The 17952-nt window shown below is 44.0% G+C and overlaps 1 protein-coding gene across 8 annotated transcripts in view; it reads left to right on the top strand.

Moving 5' to 3' along the window:
* Vinc (vinculin) overlaps positions 1-17952 on the top strand; it is a 65258-nt gene that overhangs the window by 31216 nt on the left and 16090 nt on the right. For 5 of the 8 annotated variants that reach the window (XM_037431775.2, XM_037431772.2, XM_075875739.1 and 2 more), the window contains exons 14-20: positions 528-639; positions 2838-3035; positions 8671-8762; positions 9988-10078; positions 10756-10863; positions 13116-13184; positions 16095-16225. In XM_037431775.2, coding sequence (XP_037287672.1) covers positions 528-639; positions 2838-3035; positions 8671-8762; positions 9988-10078; positions 10756-10863; positions 13116-13184; positions 16095-16225 — 801 coding nt within the window. The remainder of the gene's footprint in view (positions 1-527; positions 640-2837; positions 3036-8670; positions 8763-9987; positions 10079-10755; positions 10864-13115; positions 13185-16094; positions 16226-17952) is intronic. The other 3 variants (XM_037431778.2, XM_037431777.2, XM_037431779.2) reach the window with 3 other exon arrangements.

Raw genomic sequence — 17952 nt, 5'->3', positions numbered from 1 at the left:
TCAAATGAGCATTACTCAATATAGGCTGCATAGTCATGCAGCCTATATTGATTCATGGTTACTTGCATGATTCATTACATTGCTGCCCAACAACTACAAACAGAGTTTGTTCTTGTTCTACAACAACTGAAGTTCTTATTTCATGTTTGACAGGACCCGCCACTATGGTCTAGTGGTTTTGGTGCTCGGCTGCTGACTCACAGGTTGCGGGATCGAATCCCGACCATGGCAGTCGTATTTCGATGGAGGCGAAAATGCTTGAGCTTGTGTGCATAGGCTTAGGTTCCTTGAGGCCTGTGTGCTTAGACATAAGTTTACGCTAAAGAACCCCAGGTGGTCAAAATTTCCGGAGCCCTCCGCTGCGACATCTCTCATAATCATCATATGGTGGTTTTGCAATGTTAAACCTTAACAATTATTATTATTATTATTATTATTATTATTATTATTATTATTATTATTATTATTACTAATATTATTATTATTCATGTTGGAGAGATCCCTGGGTCAACTTGTGTTGTTTTTAGGCTGCGGACGAGCACTTTGAGAACCTGCACAAGCAGTACTCGGAAAGCATGATGCACATGCGGAACCTGGCTGACGAGGCCACCGACACTGCGAGCTTCGTCAAGGTCACAGGTGAGTCTGGCTGCTCGTATTATCAAAACGCTGCCACTCCCAGTATAACAGCGCCATGACAGATGCGGAATATTAGAACGGAGACACCAATTCTCGCACAAAACAGCTGACATTGGATCAATACATTTTTAGTCGTTAAATAAGAGAACCTCTCTTTAAGACACCTCAAGCCCAGATTTGTTATTTTTATTTATTATATTGCCAAGCCAAGTATACATGCGTCTCATCAAAACAATGTGCAGCACTGGCTTAAATAGAGCAGGCTCTCGCCTTGTTAAAAAGAAAAAAAAAGACATATTAATGTCTCGAGGTCACTACGAAGTCCCTGGTTCACAATAATAGGTGCAAGGGGGATGTTTAGATATGTGTTAGGTGTTGCAGTGTGTGCATGTATATCTCGGGAAGATTACCCATGGCGAGTTGATCACTTGTTTACTCATTTGAATGGGCAAATATTCTAAAGGTAACCATGATACGCACCTCTCTGTAGCAATTATGCTCACAGAATCCCAATCAATGATTTGGCTCGTAGTCATGGAACGATCCTTAGACTTAACATATCAAGTTTCAGGAAATTTCGTTCAGCGGGTGTGGACAAAGTCCAGAAAAGCGCCTGGGAAATTTCTGACGTCCACATTGGAGATTTTGGTCGGTAATTTCAAATTTGAGCTTTCCACGTTGATTTTTCCGTCAGTTAATAAATATATGGTGGTGAAAGTAGCAGCATTAGGGGCTTCAGAGTGTAATATATCACTCTAAACCACGGTGTAAGAATATACAAGTGCTGACACTCTCCCCGCGATGCATTGAAAAGTGCAATACCAGCGTGTCCAAATAATGTTCGGGCCGTTATCAGTTATCTCGTAGGTGGCACTACGACGAGTGGGGTCAGCCGTCTTGGTCTCAGCAACACGCTCGGCAAAAACGTGCAGAAATGTGCATGCTGCTGATTCTGGGTTTTTGTGTTGGTATGTGTGACCGTGTTGTTTTGAAGCCACGTTTTTTCCCATTCGCGTATGAATAATTCTATTCTGTCGACGAAAGTGACATCAAACTGCCAAAAGGTTCTCGAAATGGCTATAATGTGTTTTGTACAGAATTGGCGTTTTGGCTTCAAACTTGTGCGGAGCGTGTTCCTCTTTCCAAAGTGCCGTCTGACAGTGATTGTCTGACGGTGATCATTGACATAAATCTATATCCGAATTTGCATCGCAACATCTAGTCATGAACAAGCGCATTGCTTTAGTGTGCTTTATATTAAATACTTGCGGGGTTCAAATATTTATATAATTCATGCAACAACTGCATTGCTCTTGTGTACTTGTTATGGAATACTTGCACGTTTCAAATATTTATTTATATCGCATTCACATTGAACAAGCGCAAATGCTTCAGTGATTTCCTGTTTAAATGAAAACAGTAGTACTCATGAAATATGTTTCTGGTGCAGTAACGATTCTCTTTCAATAGAGGGTAATAGCTATTATAGAGGGTTCACGTTTCAACACCATGATTTGATTACGAGGGATGCCATAGTGAAGAAATCCTGTCAAATTTTGACCATCCGGGCTTTTTAACATGCACCTACATCTAAGCATGTGGAGGTTCCTGGCATTTCTTTCTCATGGGGAAGTATTTTGATGAAGGAATAGCACACTGGCTTACATTTTTTTTTTCTTTGCCTCGAGCAATACTGTGAACAGACGATAATACTTGTGCGCATGAATGGAACTATCTGTGTTGACGACGTTCACGCCCTGCACAAGACATTTTTGTGTTGATGAATCCTTAAACCTGGTAAAATTATACCCTTTATTCTGAAATAAAACTTTCCTTTGCGCTTTAAGTGTTACTCACACCGCATGGAACGAAAACATTGGGAAGGCAGAGGAATTTGAATTCACCAGCATCGCTCTCTCGGTACGTTGGCCGCGGCGCCATCTGACGGCTCGCAGCACAGCGCGCCTGCGAGACCGAACATCATCTGAACGCTCAGGCGTACTCAGCGTCAACGCCTGGTTATTCTTGCACCATGCTCTAAACAAATTTACTGTTTCACTTTGACATCCCTTCTAAGAGCCGCATGCGATCAGTACTGACACGTAGTCTCTCACTATAGCATGCCTTATAATTTTGCTGCAGTTTTAGTGCAAGAAACCCAAGAAAGGAAAAATATATTTTTTTATTCGTATGCACAGAGGACATGATCCTGAAGCACACTGAGCTGTGCGAGGACGCCATGGCTCGTCAGCTCCCCCAGCAGATGGTGGACAACACGTCCAGCATTGCCCGGCTCGCCAACCGGGTCCTTATGGTCGCCAAGCAGGAGTCGGACAACTCCGAGGACCCCATCTTTATTGGCCGTGTCAACCAGGCCGCCGACAGCCTTCAAGGCAGTGAGTGGACGATTTCGTGTTGGCAGTGCTTGTGTCAAGTACTGCATCTGCTTGAACACAACGCAACTGCAGCTTTAGCATGAGGGGGGACTTTTCATTTACTGGGGTATACCGTAAAAATTGCACAATAGGTCGGACCGGAATATAGGTCGGCCTTCTAAACTTTGAATCTCCGATAAAGAAATCTTTAAAAATTGCAAAGTATTGCCGCACACCCTTACCTTGGTAAATACGTAACACAACCAGCTGCAATGTGGTGACATTTATTTTTATTGGGACATCATTTTGATCTAGTTGAATGCCAGAAGGTCACAAAGTGCTGTCACTCAGACTTGTCCAAACTTGAGCCCGACGACGTCTGTTTTTCACTAGTAACGTCCCAGAGAGCATCGTCCTCCGTTTCATCAAATGCGTTACTGTTGCAGCGTTTGCAAATAGACAGAAGTATGCCGTCTCAGCGCAAAGCCCTTCCGCTTCATAAATTTCTGCACCTACGATGGCGATCTTTTGAATTGCACCCTCGTGAGCCCAGAGTCGAGCATTATCTCGAGAGCCTTCACGAGGATGCACTTTGCTGTTATGGGTAGCGATCTTGCGCACAGCTTCTGGACGAATTCGGCGAGTTGCGTTTCCAGTTCGGAGTGCACTGCAGTCCGTCCATGAAGCCATGTTTTTTTTTTTTGGTTGCTGTAGGATGTGATACGCTGCTTTTGGCTCCCCCAGTATCGTACGCTTTTCACCAATGCACTGAATTCCCATTATGCTGCCAGGTTCCTGTGAGCTTCGGCATAACCGATAACTTTTTCTTAAAGCTATCGTAAACTGCCGTCGACTACCACTCATTTGTGAAGGAAATAAAGAAAAGAAAATAGCAGACTGACAGCAGATATCAGAGGCAAGGTGGCATTGCTAGAACACTGTAGGCGTTGCCCACCGGCACCGCTGCTGATGCTCACTATGGCTATGGAGGCTTACGGCTTTAGCTGCTTATTGTTGCAGGACTTTTGCATTTTTTTCTGCCAATGACCGGTAACAAGACGAGGGTCGAATTTTCATTGCATTAAAAAAAAAAGTTTGACTTATATTTTGGTTTTATGTTATTTATAATGAAACCATGAATTAACCGGAGATGCACGAAATTGAAAGAAATTTGTTTGTACGACACTTCTTTACCTTGTTCCCCCCCCCCTTTTATCGGGCCTTTAAGAAAACAATTCATGATGATAATGATGATGATGCATGCCTGAATGCAGTTGCTCCCGAATGAACTTCTTTTTCACGTCGTAAAGATCCTTCTAGATAGTGGGCTTGTTAAAAGTGGCACAACTATCTCGTTTGGGAGGCTGGGCCAGTCCACGATGTCACACAGAGCCCCTCCTTGTAGTGGCAGTAGTAGTAGGAAACTTCATTGCTTATTGTGCTAGTGAACTAAAAAATGGAGCCCTCAGTTCATGCTCCATCAGGGGTGCTCTCTGGTTGGCCTGGTCAATCAGTCTTTGCTGGTTGTCCAGGGCTGTACTGGAAAGAGGTGCCTCTCGCTGGAAGGGATTTAGTATTCTGAGTAGGCCGGGCTGTTTGGGGTGTTCCCACATGGGAAGGTACAAGCTGGTGTGTCGTCCACAGAAGGAGCTTCGGTTAGAATGCTGTGTAGCGTAGAAAGTGTGGTAGAGTGCAGTGTTGGAGAGCGTACAAGTTGGGAGCTGGAGCCAAGCAGCAGCATTTGCACAGTTTTGCATATGGTGGAGGGAAGGTTCTGTGGGACAGTCGGTCAACGTCAACGTGCAGCCGTAGCATGACCTACTTGGCACCGCTCCAACATTTGCGACAAGGAGAACGCATTGCGGCACGTTCTTACAGACACGTATGTATGGTGTTCGACATGTGAGCCAAAGAGTTGCTTCGCATCTAAAATTAATTTGTTGATGTTTAGTGGCTGAGGTGAGGTGGATTTTCCCAGTCGTTGTTCCTCAAAGCAAGCGTCACACTCTGCATATTGCTTTGCCATATTGCCAGGGATGAATAGAGTCTAAGTGTAGAAGGCAGCAGGATACTACCGCACAGTAACATTAAAAGTAGCAGAAAATTTAACAAGGAGCACATTTTCGCTCTGGTCAACTTGTTTACAAATTGAAATGTAAATATGCAGGTTATCTACATAACTCTAAAAAGCGTAGGATTTAGAATGTTTGACTTAAAGTCATCGTTCAAAAGTTATGCAAGGATTGACTTCAAGCAATGAAAGTCATGAAAAAGCATTTGTTACTGACAAGTAAATACAGTGCATTTCTTTCTTGTCTAGTTCTTTCCATACATATCTTATAGTATAGTCATTTTTGCTTCAAGAAGTCTGAATCAGCTGGTGTAGCTGGAAGTAAAGGTACGTAACTATGCCCACCGCAAGTGGTATAGCAGTTATGCTGCTTGACTGCTGACTTGGAAGGTCACAGGATTCAATCCCAGCTGTGGCAGCCGAATTTCATTGGAGAAACAATGCAGAGGCCCATGTGCTTAGATTTATGCACACAGTGAAGAACCTCAATCGGTTGAAATTTCCAGAGACCTCCACCATGGCAGTCTTTCATAATCAGATCATAGTTTTGGGATATCAAATCCCAACAATTATATTATTAGTGATGCATGTAGCAGTAGTTAAGGGGGGACGCGGCTTTGGGATCGCGAAAAATGGCAAAAAAATCGATTTTTTGAAACTCAAGTTTTCAGTTTCTGGAACCCTTTTTCTATATGGTTCCAAAATATCTACACTGAAAACCGCGCAGAAGTGCCTCGGAAAATTCGTTTCACCCACCTAGGTAGCAAAAATTTTTCTGGAAATGGCGAGAAAACGGAGATTTTCAAAAAATAATAGCTTCGCTATGCTTGGGCCGGGAGCCGGCTTCTTGGGCCCATCGGAAAGAGCATTTCTCCGTGTTTAACTTTCCCGCCTCAGCTGGCTCCTCACTTTAACAACAAGCGAGCAAAAAGCAAATGTTTGAAAGTCGTTTTGAGGCCCTTGACTGGCCGTGGCCGCCATGTTGCCTCAGCTCGCCTCGCCATTGGCCCGATGCTCGCTCCGGGAGATCGTCGTCTGCTGCTTGTGCGTCGCGAGGACATGGCTCTCGAAAATCGCCACTTCGTGACGTGTTCACGGCTTGATAATCACTTAAGATATAACTACGCTTTAGTTATGAGCAGTAAGCGGATGCGCGAGCAGGTTGCTACGAGCGTCAGCGCGGTCTACGAGCGCCGCGCGTCATTGAAATCGTCTTTAGCCCTAACTCCGCCGACTGCGGGCAGGAACGACGCGCTAGCGCATTCGTGGCGACGTGCTTCTTCGCAAGCAACGAAGCTGTAAGCGGCGGCACGATCTGATTACTACGAGTGGCCGCACCGGATGCACGATCAGATTACTACGAGCGGGCGCGCGGCGGTCTACGAGTGCGGCGCGTCATCGGAGTCGGCTTTAGGCCTAACTCCGCCGACAGCGAGACTGCGGGCAGGAACGACGCGCAAGCGCACTCTTGGTGACGTGCTTTTTCGCAAGAAATGTACCGCATCACTCGCTAGCTCCTCTGAATATTGTACGGGCATTTTACGCATCGACAGCGGACAACACAGTCAAGCTCGTCACCCCCCCCCCCCCCTTCACTGCCAAGGATCGCTCGGAACAGCGGCTAGCAGTTTCGCGCGTCGTCGTTCGAAAATGCGATGCCAAGTGCAGTGCGTGCCGATTTTTTGTCTTCGTAGTTGCACATTTCGCGCATCGTCATCGAACGCCGCCGGCAAGTGCATTACGCGCCGGCTGCACTGTCCACTCGGCCTCGCACCCCACGGTCATATGGAGTGCCGTCAGTAAGCTTTTGTGATGCGATTCAGACGTGCTTGGAGCCGTGCTTGATATCGCCACGAACGTCTATGAATGTTCCGAGGTTAATGAATTGCTGTAGATTAGAGTTTCCGCGACCGGCTGTATGATGACGCGTTTCACGGCTAGAGCGGCGAAAGAGCATGTGTGAATCAGGGGCACGAATTTTTATATGCCCGTTTCGTGTCATTAATTATACTGCTAGAAACTCCCGTGCCACCAGTCTTTTGCTCATAGCTTTGTTATGTAGAAAGAAGGCATAGGCCGTCATGGTGTGATCCATTTTTCTGATGCAACAAACTTCTCTCCAAATAAAAAAAAGTTCAGTGAATATTTGTAATCAAGTACTTAATTACGCTAATTACAACTTCAGCACAAAAAAAGTATGTTTAAATAATTTCAGTATATGGTTTTATTCAATTACAATCTTTTCTGTCATACCTATCACACCACTCCTTCATACAAAGAACTTGGTTTGAAATTCATACTTGTTCTTTGTAACTCATGAAAAGAAGTCAAATATCACAAGACAAACCTGAGATCACAATTTTTAGGTGTCTTAGAGACGTCAAGAAAAGTTGAAACTTTTAACGCAGCTTTCTCAATAATGTTTTTTTTTTTTTTTGACATTATGCTCAGCCTTCCACATGGTTCAATGTAGAAATAATTTGTTTCTCGTAAAGTATTCGTGGTATCGCTTCAAAATTTTTATGGAAGCACTGTGAGGTTATTCTTAGTGTCTGTGCCGATTTTCATCAATATCCAACGAGAAACAAAAAAGTTCATTGAAAAAAAGCCTGTCGAAAACTTCGACAGGCTTTTTCTCACAAGTGTGTTTTCGACATTGTGCATTGCTCGTGGAAAGAGTAGCACGAGAATGACTGGACCGATTTTGGTTCTGTCTTTTTTCCCTGAATCCCTGAACACTGCTTGTGGGTACAGCAATCTTCAATTTCTGTTTTGTGGCCCTGTTATTTTTCTAGACGATGATTTGTCCGTGCCATTGTTTCTGACAATGTGTGTCAGCAGCCATGATGATCTTTAAAAAAAAACAAGAACTTACTAAAAATTTCCGAGAGTGTCATACCCTGTAGCTTTCTTTTGAGTAAAGATCAACATCATTCGCAGCTTCCTGGCACGTTTTGTTGCAGCGCTAGGCTTTCTACGAGCAGACCATGTAATTGGATCGTGTAGCATTATGTAACTTGAGAACTACTGAAGCTATCATGATGAAACTGCATATTTCCCTATTTTAGACACTTATGAGTATGCATGCCAAATTTCATTGATGTAGGTCAACAAATAAAAAAGTTTTTTTTCAAAGCCACCTCCCCCCTTAAGCTAGTAAAATCCAAAGTTTTACGGCAACCAGTCTGGCTGGAAAAAGGCATAGTGAAAACAAAAAAGATGCACAGACTAAAAAAAAAGAAAAGAGCACAGCTTACTTGACATTTCGACCCCACCCCATAAGAGATTGTGAACAAGGTGTTCAAAACAGTGAACAAGCGCGCGCTATAAAAAAAAAACGAAGGACTGTGCAACAAGGTCTTCGGGTTTTACACACAAGGTTTCCGTATGGGGGGCTGAAAAGTCTATTAAAGTGTGTTATTTTTTGGTTGTTGTATCTTTTCACGTTTACAGTAGTTAAGCTAAAGATTACAATGGATTTCTGAAAAAGAACTCCTGACAATGGCTTGGTGTTTTTTTAATTTTTATTGTGTGTGTTACCAGTTGGTGTGGCTCGGTTTTCATGTTTTCGTGGTGACCTTTCAGCTGTGACGCCCATGATCCAGAATGCCAAGCAGGTGGCCACACGAATCTCGGATCCAGTAGCTCAGTCCCGTTGGAGGGAGTCCAACAAAGCGGTCAGTAAAGTCTAACTACTCATTAATATGTACACTCAGACCTCATTACAAAAAAGTTACTTCTTACATAAAATAGGTTCGTTATAGCCAAAAATTTGCTATAAAGGTTTATTTGCAACATTACATCAATTGCAAAACTATTTTTAATTTACTTTTTTATAACCGTTATTTCGTTATATCCGGGCAAGTGTATTGAGGTTAGAGTGTATTCACAATGTGGATGCCTGCGCATTAATCGAGGTCTTGTTTAAGTAATTTTGGAACAGGTGCAGGTTTGGTGTACTAAAGTGCTTGGCGAGTTGGTATATGTTCAGGTCGAAGTGTAGCGCAAGAAAAACAGGATGCATCAAAGAACACACAATACAGGTGCCAACTAGAAACTTAAGCTTAATAGAAAGAAACCCACCACGTATAGTCAGCAAAGACTGTACTGGTCACGGGAACACCCGTCAAAAACTATTGTGTATGTTCTTTTTTTGCTTCTGCAAGTTTTGACTGATGTTCACGTCACTTCATATCAGCCTAGTCTTCGCTGACTACAAGATGTGGGTTTCATTCAAGCTTCAATTCGCAGTTAGCGCCTCTGTTGTGTGTTCTTTACGGTGTGCCGTTTTCCTCGCGCTACACTTTGTGGGGTCTTGACTGTTGAGAGCTCCGCGCTCTCGAAGTGAACGGACACAGTTGACACAGTCGGAACGAAGCAAAACAACACACATTTATTTAACTACCTTTATAACGATGATATCAAACTATCATATCATCAATTGGGATCAACACTCTAAAACAGCCTTGCGCAAAATTACGTAACACTCAACAACATAACAAACAAAATAACACACTCAAGGCGGCGTCACCAACGCTTCACTTACCACGAGGGCCCCCGGCACGTACCGGGGACCCACGCTAGAGACAACCATTTGCGCAAACTGCCACCCGCCAAAGAGACTCGCTCAACTCTCTCGTGCCGCCACCAATGTCTGCCACCAGGGCTCACCGCTGGCGCTACCGATCTAACAATGAGGATAATAGTGGTGATCAATGCTCGCGAGCACAACACCACCTACCGCTCAATAGTTGCGACTCCGAAACATGGCTGCTGCTTGAGACACGTGCGCAACGCGGCGCAAACAACTTTACAGGGGGTGTCAGCACCCTCACAGCTTCAACATGAACTTGTTTGGCTCGTGTCACAGTGTTGATTCAGTGAACCGAACGTTTTCTGCAGCTCATCAACGCAGTGGGCCAGGTGCGGCAGGCTGTGACAGTGACGCCTGAGGAGGAGCTTCTTCCACACCTCATGGGATTGCAGGCTAACGGTAAAGCCAGATTGACCTCCCACATTGTGCTGTTTAATGCGATTTGACATGTCAGGAGACGTAGGAATGGCAGGTTTGTTGACAGCATTGTCAACAGCGCTCAAATGCTGCGATGTCCCTTGAGTTTTGAAATAAAAAAGTGATAAAGCATGCAGCTGCTGTGTGCTTGTTTTAAAGTGTGAAATACTAAATGCCATATGCTTGTAAAAGGTTACATCATTGCAATACTAGGTTTAAGTAGATGTGTTGTTTCGGCACATTCGTAAGTCTGCTTTGTCTTAATGTGATGGTGCGGTTTCGGCACATTACCGGTTATGTTCTCACTTGCACTTTCATTTAGTCCTTTAATCTTTAAAAGTGTATTTTCCGTGTGCCACTGCTGTGTTTCCACTGAAGCTTTTGCAGACCTGCCGCACGGTCTTAAGTTGCCGTGACAACAGGATAATGCTGCTAAAGTGGCGATGTTATTTTTGTAAAGAGATTCTTCATATCTGATTTATTTCAGGAATGGGATCTCTCGCTCTTTCGATATTGACAATAGATAAAAAAGAAGTTTTGCTTAGAGGGAGCAACGTTATCTTTCCTTTTTAATGTACCACACTGCTCGGACCGTCTTTCGTAAACCTCTTCTCTTGTCTTATCTTCTTGCCTTTCGTATCTTGGTGGTCCTCCATCAGCCAAGCCAACCATGCGATCTCACGACATCAAGGTTCCAGACTTTAATGAAATGTTTGACGTCAAGATCGAAGTGCCGCCGGCCGAGAAGCGTCCGCCTCCGAAGAGAGGTACAGGCATCAGCAAAATGGCCTGGGCTTGATTCCATGCTTGATTGCACTTGTGGCACGAAAGAAAAAAAAGAGGAGAAAAAAAAAGATGGCGTGGCAGGGATCACTCTGCCTCCAGCCCACCCGTTTGACGTCTCCTCGCTTAACACTCCCAATGCCTAAATGCGTTCGCCCGTGGCCTTGCATGAATCAATGTTTCGCGTCGCAGCAGTTTTGGATGTTCCCCGCTTGCGCAGGTTATTTGCACTTGCAGCTGAACTGAGGGACAACACTTGTCCTGCTTCCCCACACAAGGGGTACTGCCTTTCGTTGTTGTTACCTTACGTCTTGTTACCACTTGACTCGCTTTTTGAAAGGAGTCGCTTTTCGCATTGACCAGAGTGGTGCCTCGTTCACGTGATCTCCGGTCGTTGGTACGGCAGAGACTTAAAAGTACACACACAATTTTCTCCAATGCTGGTTTTCGAACCCATTTCCTGCTCTTAATACCAAGACTGGTTTTCCAAGTTTCGCTGTCTGCCTCAAATATTGTGATACACCTCGAGTGAACTGCTTGTGCCCTAACAGTTGGCGTGCGATCCATCCCAGCTGTAAGTGGCATGGCGACAACTGTAACACCTGGTTTCGATTGATTTCGCGTAACCTTGCGCTTGTGCGCGGCGGCGTCCCTTGCTTTTAAAAAGTTCGGCACCTGCGAGTTTCTGCTAACCGTGGGGCTTGGGCACGAAGCTCAAACTTTTCTGGTGCTATGCCCCTCTTGCATTTTGTTATTGTTCCCTTGTCAGTGTTCTTCTGTTTCTGTAAACGTGATGTTGTGTGCACCTACATTGTAGCTATGTTGCATAGGAGTTTACGTCACTGTAAAGCCATACAGAGGCCTGACAGCTTCAGCGGTAACAGCGAACCCCTCTGTGTCATATTTTTCTCAATGCAATAATACCATTGTGTATTTCCCTTTGAACACTGAGTACCGTCCCTTTAGGATAGAAGGTCAGATGTACTTGGAACAGCCCCGCCGCGGTGGTCTAGTGGCTAAGGTACTCGGCTGCTGACCCGCAGGTTGCGGGATCGAATCCCGGCTTCGGCGGCTGCACTTCCGATGGAGGCGGAAATGTTGTAGGCCCGTGTGCTCAGATTTGGGTGCACGTTAAAGAACCCCAGGTGGTCGAAATTTCTGGAGCTCTCCACTACGGTGTCTCTCATAATAGTTTTGGGACGTTAATAATAATAGTTTTGGGACGATAGTTTTGGGACGTTAAACCCCACATATCAATCGATGTACTTGGAACATTGGACAGTCTTGCATACCATCACTGTGTGCTTTTGGGAAAAATTGACACTAATTGAACCGGACTGCAGTTTTACTAAAGGCTTTGAAATGTGCCCATTAAGAGCATTTTGAATACAGTGAGTCTCCCTGCAGAAGTAACTGCTCTACGTGTTAGCTGTCAGACTTCAAAAGGTGATACATGTGGCATAACCATGGTTAACGATATCTTACTAATGGCCTTGCTGGAGGCGTACTGCACTCCAGCAGTAGCCTTTAGCCAGTAGTACCAGTAGTAGCCAGTAGCAGCAAAGCCTAAACAGTAGCACTGCTTAGGTTTTAGAACTGAAAGTTGCCCTAGTTAATTCTGCGTTAATTACGTTGTAAGAATGTACAGATGAAAAACGAGATTGAAAACAAGTGGATGCTTCCAGCATCTCTTCTTGCTGCTTTTCTTAGCATTTTTACGGTGAAATTTTTGTAATGCGTAGCTTATACCACCAAGAAACCAATAACTGTTTGCTATCAGTAGTTCATAGTAACCACTTCCAAAGCTTTTTGCAAGTTTAGTGCCAGCTGAAGATGGTAGAATGAACTGGTGCCAAGTTTTTTTTTGTGTATGTGCGAAATGCTTTAGTTTTGTTCACAAACAAAATTCCTTTGGGTCATTTTTTTTCTTTTTTCAGAAATGGTAGTTGAGGTCTAATTGACCATGTCTGAATAATGCACCTAAGGAATTCTCAGCATGTGTATATGTAATAATGTGCATAATGTGGTATAGTCGGTACATCACTGGGAAACAAACAATGCTGAAAGTGTGGTTACACAAAACTTTGTTGGGTGTATTTATTTTGTGTAGTCCTGTCTTCGGCATGGTTTGTTTCATCGCAGTGGTACGAGTAGCGCTTACGCGCTGACGTGCACATATGCTCAAGTCGGATTCCTTTGACCCCCAATTGGCTTAATCTATTCCTCGTTCAAACAGAGGTGGTGGTGGAACCACCCATTCAGAAGACGACAATTCCCAGGCAGTTGCAGGAACACAGCTACCCAGGTGGGATCGGCTGGAATGGTTTTACTCTCCCAATTCCGCACGGGAATTGGCCTAACCGATTGCTGAATGACTGCCCCAAATTTTTTTTTTTCTCAACGGCCTTGAGAATGAGTTTCTCTCGCGCGTGCCACTTATTTTTTGGTCTTGCCAGAGAACTAAATAAAGGCCCCGACCTCTTGAATGCCCTGGTTTTTTAGTTCTGACTTTGGATTGAATTGGGTTGTACGCTCTATGACCTAAATTTTGCTTGCGTTTGATTCTGAATTTCGGTTTTTAACCTTCCTGCGCATTACGGCGTGTTTTTGCGGTGCCATTTCGCCATGGAAAATGCCTCGCTGTTGTTACCTTCAGTTCTGACACTGACGCTATTCCCTATATTCATCAAAACTTTTTTGAAGGCATTTGCAAGCCTGAGTGTGCATGTGCATCGAAGCATGAGAGGAATCGATGACCGCTGTTTTTTGTGCGTCCGAGCTGAGGAAATGTAAGGTTGCCTGCGTGGCCATTCCTTCAGTGTTTTTGACGCGTAAAAAAAAAAAGCTTGGGTTGGCTTTGAGCTCGGCTTCATTCGTGATGTAGTGACTATATTCATAGCTTGAGTCGCAGCGCTTTGCACATTGTGCGTGTGAATGTGCTTGAGAATGTGAATGTTGGAATGTTTAGAATATGAATGCTGGAATGTCACAGAGTGCTGTCTTTCTTTGGTCTTGTTTAGGTGGGGATATGCATGGATGTCGTTGATTGCTTCATTTGCATTTTTTATGTCTTGTTTTTTTCTTTGTGTTGTGTGAACTTTTCTTCCATTATTTCATGAAGAAAAAGGTTTAAAAGTTAGCCTATTTAATGGCTCTTACTGTTGTAACTTCAACAAAATGGTTATTTTTTCAGAGCAAAGGAACCCATTTTATAGCTGTGACTCCACCTACATGCATAGTTGAGTAGCGGAAGGCGTCCCGCGGGAGTTTCATAAATTGACTATGACTCCCTGTAGGGCTAGAGCATACTAGGACGTTATAACTACTAAGTGGTTGGTACCGTCAAAACATTCTTTGTAGAGCCGCTTGATTGTATTTTTTAAGTGCACTGATGTCATTTAGGTATTGAGGAGGAGCAACTGCAGGGGCATAAACAGTTGACGGTGGAAATACCGACTCTTTACCATACCTTGGTGCCGTCTTTAACAAATGATAGGATGAAGAGTGTAGCTTTGATTAGCACATTTCCTGCTTTGTTTGGTGCGAAATTCTCATTCAGTGTTTTGGATTGGCATGCGTCACGACAGCTTGCCTTTCCGCGATGCGTATAGCGAGGGAATCCATGCATCAGCGCCTATAGCAATGTGTTGGCTCAATCCTACCATTGGTTCATCACTAGGTTATTGCCCCTACCTGCAGTTTTACTGGCTCTAACAAAGAAGTTCTCCAGTATTAACACTTGATTTGATCAAGCTCTGCTAAAAAGGAGTGATAGAAATAGCTCATTATCCTAACAAGCACATGGGTGCCATGCTGAGGCTTCGCCTTTTACTCCCCTTCTTACGTTTGCATAGTCAGGTTAATGTCAGCTTACCATTTCATTCTGTGTTTTAACTGAATCTCATTTAAGCGTAATTATCGTCCCATGGTTAAAGCGTACACGCTGCCCACAACTGCATCTGCTACGTTACCTGATATTTTAAACTTTGTAGTGATGTCACAACTCACAATTGCATATAGTGATGTATTTGTTCTGCATACCTGCTTGGGTGTGCAGCAAGAAAATCTCTGCCCTAATTCTCGTGTTCTTTTCGGTGGGAGCAAAATAAGTGTGGGGTGGAAAAACCTTAGTTAATCAGCAACAACTTTGTAGTTAATCAAGTAAGAGAATCAACTTGGTACTTAATCAACAAAGATTAATTAGGCCCGTGCGCTCAGATTTGGGTGTACGTTAAAGAACCCCAGGCGGTCGAAATTTTCAGAGCCTTCCACTACGGCGTCTCTCATAATCGTATGGTGGTTTTGGGATGGTTAACCCCACTTATTAATCAAATCATCATCAGCAAAGATTATCTACAAAGTCCATCCGAAAAAAATGTTTATTGAAGCAGAGCAACCTATAACTTCAAGAAGGGCACATGTAGCAAAGTACACTGAAATGGTTGTTTGTTCAATATATGCTTATTTAATTGCATGTTGCAAATTTCGAGGTCCTAGAAATTGCAGCTCTACTTTGTCCTTAAGGACACTCCACTCTGGCTGTCTCCAGCAGGTTTTGGATGAGTAGTAACATTACTAATGCCATTGTTAACTGTCTTCAGCTTTAGAGAAAGCAGGGTGGCAGATAAATACAGCTGTATTACTAGCGTGGACACTGAGGTGCTTCGGGATTGAACGAATGACGTGCACCACAAGAGGACACTTGTGATAGCAAAGCACACTCAAACCTTCTTATAATAAAGTTGCATCTTACACAATAAGAGTTTGTTATATCGGAAAACTTATTATAAATATATAGTGTTACCACCGTATTCATTGGAAGACTATTTTACATTTACATTGTTATAACAGATCTTTTGTTATATCAGTGTCCGTTATATAGAGGTTAGAGTGTGTCATGTTGAATGAGTTGGTGTGCAGGTTAACTAGGTAACGCGTACACCGTATACGATAAACTTTAGGGACAGAAAAAAGGGGAAGACTTAATATGAGTGAAACTTCTGACTCAGTTTTTGGAACTCAGTAGCGCTTTAGAAGCTTTGTACTAAACAATGAGAAAAGTCAAGCAATTATTGTCATACTGCATAGAAAAAGATGCCATCGATATTTTGAGATGTTCTACTTCTACGAAACAAAATACCTGTAAGGGTATTAATTAAGGACCGTTTGAGCGAGTGTCAGCACTTATGGCCTTTGGCCTTTTGGGGCATTCTAGAGGAGGCCCCGCCGCGACCCCCGCTGCCAGGCTCGGGAGACAGGGCCCCACCGAGGCCGCCACCACCGTGCGAAACCGACGATGAATTTGAAGAGCGCTTCCCACCTCCTCAGCCGAACCAGCCCATCATGGTGAGCCACGCACGCTGGTGCCAGCCTATGGTAACCTTACCACTGTGTTGTGACATCGCTTGCAGTGTGGTAATTCTAGTAATTTCTGTGCATCAACTTGCACTGTGCCGCATTCCATCACTTCCAAGCAGCATCGTAGTTCAAATGTGCATGGTCATCGTTTGCTATATGTACTGCTAAAATTGACGATTGTTTTACTGTAAACCGATTCAGTGTATAATAGTGTGGCCCTCACTAGGAAAAAGTGTTTCTTTGTGTTTCAAAAACTTTTGTTAGTTGATAGAAACATTTTGGTTGCTATAAATCTGTCTGTGACAGATGCAGTTTCTGAAATAGACCTTGAGCTCTGCGCTCTCCCTCACTTGCCCCCTTGTATTTGTCTTTTCTAATGCTAAGTTATAGTAGTTTCAGGTTTTTCCGGACATAATGAATAAACTAGACCAGCAACAAGTGTTACTTCGATTACCAAGTGGGCTGTAACAGTGTTCACACAGCTGATCATGCTACAACTGATCGCAAATGATGATCTGATGAATCGACGTACAGATGCACTGAATTGCCCCACTCTTGTCACAAGGTGGCGCAGCAGTAGCCTAGCCCTAGTGCCGTTGATCACCTGTTTGTGTAAGTCGGAGGAATCTGTTCTCGTCGTTTGGCACTTGTTGCGCAAGAAAGACGTACACTGTGAGGTGTGAAAGGTTTACCCAGACATTGGAGGTAACGCAGTGTAAAACAAGACATGGACGAGGATTGGCGATGCACACACAGCTCTTAATGTACTATCCGTGTCAAATGTAACCCGAACAGTGGCAAGTCTTCGTGATGGTATATGCACGCGGGCTGTCCACTTATCACCATGGACAGGCACGCTTATATATCTGCAGAGCTACAGAGCTGCCAAACAGGATGCGTGCACCTGTCAATTGTGTTAACTGGATAGCGTGCACTGCAGTAAAATCTCGGTATAACAAACTTCAGGGGGCCGTGGCAACTTGTTCGTTATTTTTAAATGTCGTTATAGTGAAAGCCCGAAAATTAACCATAAATACTTATATTCAATCGACCAAAACGACTTGTCTTTATAATGGTGTGTCCTTGAACTCGTTTTTCACGATAAAAAACAAATGCACAAGTGAACACCAAAAAATGCACGTTTACTCTAAAGGAGTCTGTGATTTTTTTTTTATTGCTGCAGCACGAACTTCGCAGCGGAAAGGCCTCTAACTCATCCATATTCCTGTGGTGCGATTCAGTTCTTTGGTCACAACAGCCTGCTTTTTGCCTTCGAGTTGCCGAAGAATATTCACTTTTTCGCTTAGCGAATACTGCTTCCGCTTCTTTGTCGCAAGCAGAGATGAACTCGTTTGTAGTAGCACCCCAGTGCGTACGCAACTTGCTTTGCGGACATGATAAGTAATCACCGAAAAGAGATGAATACGACTAATAAACAAAGCCTCCTAGAGCACATGTAGAAGTGACAAAGTAGGAAAAACCCGAAGCGTCGCGGCTGTCATCGCCTCTTCCGAAGAAAAAAAAGTGCTAAAAAAGAAAATTCCTCGCGTTTCGTTTTCTGCCCCCTCGCTGTCTCAGGTTTTCCGCGCCCATGCTTCCTTCGTCACAACTCCCACTCTGCCTCGCTGGCCTTGCCCTCCCGTGCTGCCCTCGCCCCTCGCCTCTGCGCTTGTAAACCTGCAGCGTTGGCGTTTCAACAAAAAGAAAGAAAATAA

Source organism: Rhipicephalus microplus, chromosome 10, assembly GCF_043290135.1.
Source record: "Rhipicephalus microplus isolate Deutch F79 chromosome 10, USDA_Rmic, whole genome shotgun sequence".
In the NCBI taxonomy this organism is placed as follows: domain Eukaryota; kingdom Metazoa; phylum Arthropoda; class Arachnida; order Ixodida; family Ixodidae; genus Rhipicephalus; species Rhipicephalus microplus.
The sequence above is the reverse complement of the archived record's forward strand: the minus strand, read 5'-3'. Positions and strand labels throughout refer to the sequence as shown.